Here is a 5547-nt window from a genome sequence, read left to right as displayed (position 1 = left end):
TTTTTTTTTAATGTTCCTTTCTTTCTGTTGACCTATGTATTTCTCCTTCAGTATTTTAAAGTTAGGCATTTGTGATTTCATGTTTTTTTTTTTTTTTTAAGATTTCCTTATTACATATACAACATTCTGTCTGTATGTACAACCTCACACCAGAAGAGAGCATCACATTTCATTATAGATGGTTATGAGCCACCATGTGGGTGCTGGGAATTGAACTCAGGACCTCTGGAAGAGCAGACCGTGCTCTTACCTTCTTAGCCATCTCTCCAGCCTGATATCATGTTTTTTTAAGTGGCGCTTTATTTTGTCTTTACATTTCTTTGGTAGTGTGGCTAGGTATGGAAGTTTTAGGATGGAAACAGTTATTCTTAAGAAAAAAGCATTATGGCCAGGTGGTGTTAGTGCATGCCTTAATCCCAGACAGAGGGAAGGGATCTCTGTGAGTTCAAGGCCAGCCTGGTCTACATGGGAAAACCTCGTCTTGGGAAGGGGTGGGACAGGGGGAGAAACAATGTTGTTTCTTCTCCTCTTTTGCTCTTTAGTTTTCAGGGCTGCTTCTCTTATTATTGATCTTTCCTAGTTCTTTTGTCTAATTCTCTCTCTCTCTCTGGAATTTCTGAACTAACATTATTTTCTTGAATATTTCTAATCTGCTAGAATCTATTTAATTTCCAGTAATTCCTTTTTGTTCATTGTTCATTGAATCTGTTATTTTGTCATGATACAGTACTAGGACTGTAATTATTAACCTTCACTTCTTGGAAAAAAAAATTCTCATTTGCTGAGTCCCATCCCTAAACAGTTAAATGGTGTTGAGAACCAGGTATCAGTATTTTTATTTATTGTGTTGTTTAAAATAATCTTCCTTTGTTCTTTAGAAATTCTGTATCTTGGCCACATTCACCGCTACTACTTCCCTCCATGGTGCCCCGCTCCGTCTTTCTCTTCTGCTTTTAGATTTTGTGCTGTTAGTGACTCTGAGTTCATTTGGTGCGGCCGCATGTACAGGGGTGTGCAGTTAACTCCTGAGGTACGACCTACATGCCACAAGCCTCATCTCCACAGGAGAGTAAATCTTGTGCCTTCGGCAGCCATCAGCTGCCAGCCGGGCCTCTGGCAGGGGCGGGCCCTCATGGTCTCACCCATAGTCCATGTGAGGATCTGGATTGGCCTGACCTTGTACACGTCTTCTGCAAGTAACCACAGCTGTCATGAGTTGATGCATTCAGCGAGCCCGCCGTGTCCGTGTCCTCCATGTCTGCCAGCTCTTGTATTATTTCTGCCCTTTCTTCTTCCCTGAGCCTTGGACGGTGGGAGGTTGAAACACATGAGCCATCCACAGTTGAGCACTCAATGTCTGTATTCAGGGCTTTGCTCAGTTTCGAGTCTCTGCATTAACCACCACTCGCTTACCTGACCAAGTTGAGAGTAGCACAAAACATTAGTAGAAACATAAACATTTAGAGTAACAGTTTCACAGTATGACTGTTTAGCAGAACAGTGAGGATAGGTTCCCCCATGGCCCGTGATCCCCCGTTAGAGGCTTTGACAAGGTATACAGTAAGAGGCATGAAATGCCTTCTGTGAAGCAGGCCTCAGGTTCATACAGCCGTTGGTTGACCCCTAACCGTTAGCGCATCTCTCTAGCAGGTTGGTGTTAGCATGCAGGGGCCAGTGTTGGGTAAGGCTATTGATGACTCTTCTCTCCTCAGCAGCTTCTGGCACAGTGTAAGGCAGCCAGCAAGGAGAGAGTTTCCAGGTCAGTTTGAGGTTGATCTTTCTCTGTCCTGCATCCACAGTGAGTGGTGTCTTCAGCAGTTGGGTCTCACCCTCTAGTGACTGTGGGCAAACAAGAGCGGTGGCCACAGCCTGTGATATTTGGGTGCCTCTGGGCCTCTCTGACTCCTAGGGAGGTATCCTGAGTCATCAGTTAAAAACGTTTTCTGTGAACAACTGGATAAAGAACTGTTTTATATAAGGCACAAGGAATAGGCAGGGGAGTAGCAGGTGCTGAGGAGTGTGCCTTCACTCATCTCCCACTAGAGACTCTCCTTTACTCCTGTAGAGGAAAAGTTTCATTCAGTTCTATTCAAGTGCGGAGATAGTCTTTTACTGGTCTGGGGCTGGGGGGGGACCCTGGGATATAACTGCCTCCTGATCAGTTATGTCTCTATTAGTCCTCAGCCTCTTTCTAATGTTTTTGTGGCCAAAAACATATCAAAAAATTGGGAATGAACCAATATAACTTCTGCCTTAAATAGTGATACCTTTTCTGTTTGTTAACCTCACATTTCAAACGTCTCCTGGTAAACCAGGTATATTTCTAACATTTTTGAAATCTCCAAAGTTCGTAGAATTTCTGCATACTATACAAGTAACTTCTCCTTGAGCTTCCTGAGAGAGAGCTGTCAGCAGGCTCCCTCACCCCAACTCCTATTTTAGTAAGTGCTTTCCCCTTGCCTAGGACGAGATCTCTGGTGTAATCATGGTACAGACATCAAAAAGGAGACTCGATCCTTGCTCTATTGCTACCATTTAATCCCCAAATGCAGTCACATTTAAAAAGTCTCCCAGTAATCTTCTTTACAGCAGAAGTTTGCAGTTAGTTGTCATGTCTCCCCAGTTGGCAGTAGTTGGTTCTTCAGAGTTAATATGACCTTTTGACCTTGAAGGTTTTGAAAATTACAATCTAGTTATTTAGCTGGGTTTTACTCATCTGGCAAGAACATTGTATGTAAATACTGCGTTCTCAAGCCATCCTCTGAAGTGGCGCACAGTTCTATCTGCCCCAATTTTCCAGTGTGAGATGCTCTTATAACCTGTGGGGAGTAAGTATTTTGTTGGGGGAGTACTTTGGAATTGTGGGTATTCTGTTCCTTGCACAGTAGAATTTTAATTCATGACAATTTTTAGCTGTGTTTCTATGTGCTTTTATTTTATTCAATATGTCATAATCTACTATTGTTACTGTTTGTTTCTGGGTCTGAAATTGGCTCCCATTTGTCACACTCGGTCATCCTTCTGACCCTGTGTAGGACCCAGCAGCCTGCACGAAGCTGTTCTCCAAGTGGACACCAGCTTTGCTGTCCTCAAACACCTGGCATTCCATGTCCCAGTAATTGTCTTGTTTGCTCAGTCCTTCCTAATGCTGCACTGTTTTCAGAACAGACAAGAATCAAATGCTGTTTTCTGTGCTGACACACGGGCTTGTGCAGGGTGAGAGGCTCTTGAGCATGGAGACTTTAGACTGCATCTTTAGTTGTTTAAAATCAAGAGCCACATATTGGAATTTGAGTGATTATTTTTGTGTGTAGCTCAGTGCTTCGTAAATCGTTTTTTTTTTTATTCGGTTGACTGTGCATTTATAAAAATTAGCTTTTCGCATATTATGTTTTGGTTTTGGTTCACTATGAAGATGATATATTTTCTAGCATTTCATTGTGTCATATAGTGTAGTTTTTCTGTTTATTAACTGTAGTAATTAAAATAACTTTCTTATAGTTAACACTTTGGGGGAATGGGACATGAAATACTCTATTCTTTAAGAGGGCCTTCCTGTGTAACACAGGCTGTCACCGAGCTTGTGCGACCCCTGCTGCAGCCTCCCAAGTGCCAGGGTTTTATCTTATTATATATGAGTCTTAATAATATCATGTTTCCCACTCCATTCTTCCCTTACTCTCTGCCCTCATCTCTTGCTCACATGTTCAGTGTCAGTGATCACATAATTGTGACTGTGTACATTTCCCCTTCACTGATGAAGCCTATTCATAAAAACCTGCAGTCTTTTCATTCCTCGGTCTCCAGGGCCTAAGTGATGCCTGTCAAGTAGATGTTTAATTTATGGGTTGGACACTTTTGTTTGTAGTATGTAACATGCAGCAAAAAAGCATTATAATACTAAATAATTCTTCATTCTTTTAGAAACTGGATAAGAAATCATCTCCATCAACAGGAAGCCTAGACTCTGGAAATGAATCAAAAGAGAAACTGTTGAAAGGAGAAAGCGCGCTGCAGCGTGTCCAGTGTATTCCCGGCAACACCAGCTGCTGTGACTGTGGCCTGGCAGACCCACGGTGGGCCAGCATCAACTTGGGCATTACCTTGTGTATTGAGTGCTCTGGGATCCATCGGTGGGTATGCTCACCCGGAGTGAGTGAGGGGCTTCCTTTGGGTTAAATGCGTGTTGCAAATTATCCTGGTTTCTTTCTTTCCCTTTTTTTTTTTTTTTTTTTTTTGGCCAATGAGTCTTTTCCCCAGTTCCTTGATTTAATTACCGGTTTATATTATAAAGTGGATAATTTTTTTTTGTAAAGCATTTTTTGAAGACTTTGGTTCATCAGTGGTAACCAGAGAATCCACCCATATTTATTTATGGGAGCCATTTCTGTGTGTGTATATAAATATGCAAATAGTAACTTGATAATTTTGTATTAAGAATAATGTGATCTTTTATCCCCCCCCCGTGTAGGAGTCTTGGGGTTCATTTTTCGAAAGTACGATCCTTAACTTTAGACACATGGGAGCCTGAGCTTCTAAAGGTGAGATAAATATTTGTATGAAAATTTTAACAGGTGCTTGTAGGTCTCGTCTAGCTGAGATGAGTTGGCGCTGTGGGGAGGTGAAGACTGAGGTGGAGAAGTAGGTGGACCAAGAGGAAGAAAGTCGAAAGTTTGGCAGCATTTGACAAGGAGCTAGTTGTCTGGTGACAGAGCTAGTTCAGAAGTGATTTCAGTAAACTCTGTGTTGCATGAGTTTTAATGTTTTTATAAAGTGGGAGTGAGGATGTCGACATTTAAAAATATGCCCAATTTAAATTCACTGTCCTTGAATTGTCCAGTACTTGCTGTACCTAACTGCATGTGCTGCTTTATTGTCAAAATTTTTGCCCAGCCACGGACACAGGCACAGTCAGTAGTCGTGCTGTGTAGACAGATAGTCATGTGGTAACTATGGCCTTCATTGAGAGGTTTGTTGTTATTATTTTAATTACATGTCCGTGTTGGAGCCTGTGTGTGAATGTGTACACTGAGCATGGGTGCCTGCAGAGGCCAGAGGGATCAGGTCCTTTGCAGCTGGTGTGAGTGGGTCTTTTTAAGCACTGAGCCGTCTGCCTAGTCCTGACATTTGTTGTTGTTTTGTTTTTGGTTTTTGAGACAGGTTTTCTCTGTGTAACAGATCCCTGGCTGTCCTGGACTCACTCTGTAAGCAGGCTGGCCTTTAGCTCATTGAGTGCCACGGCTCTCTGTCCTGAGTGCTGGGATTAAAAGCACTCCTGGCTCAGTCCCGATTTTTTTTTTTTTAATTTATTTGTTCTGCATGCATGTATACCTGCACGCCAGAAGAGGGCGCCAGATCTCATTACAGATGGTTGTGAGCCACCATGTGGTTGCTGGGAACTGAACTCAGGACCGCTGAAAGAGCAGCCAGTGCTCTTAACCTCTGAGCCATCTCTCCAGCCCAGTCCTGATTCTTAATACAGATCTATATCTAGAAAATCTGGATGGATGGATGGATGGATGGATGGATGGATGGATGGATGGATGG

General features: G+C 42.6%; 1 protein-coding gene across 2 annotated transcripts in view; it reads left to right on the top strand.

Annotated features, from left to right (window-relative positions):
* The window catches only part of Acap2 (ArfGAP with coiled-coil, ankyrin repeat and PH domains 2), a 111841-nt gene that overhangs the window by 87958 nt on the left and 18336 nt on the right, over nucleotides 1-5547 (top strand). For both annotated transcript variants that reach the window (XM_055624984.1, XM_055624983.1), the window contains exons 14-15: nucleotides 3925-4133; nucleotides 4472-4541. In XM_055624984.1, the coding sequence (XP_055480959.1) occupies nucleotides 3925-4133; nucleotides 4472-4541 (279 nt within the window). The remainder of the gene's footprint in view (nucleotides 1-3924; nucleotides 4134-4471; nucleotides 4542-5547) is intronic.

This window comes from Psammomys obesus, unplaced genomic scaffold (assembly GCF_907164565.1).
Source record: "Psammomys obesus unplaced genomic scaffold, mPsaObe1.curated_primary_1811, whole genome shotgun sequence".
Classification (NCBI taxonomy): domain Eukaryota; kingdom Metazoa; phylum Chordata; class Mammalia; order Rodentia; family Muridae; genus Psammomys; species Psammomys obesus.
This window is presented reverse-complemented; position numbering and strand designations above follow the sequence as displayed.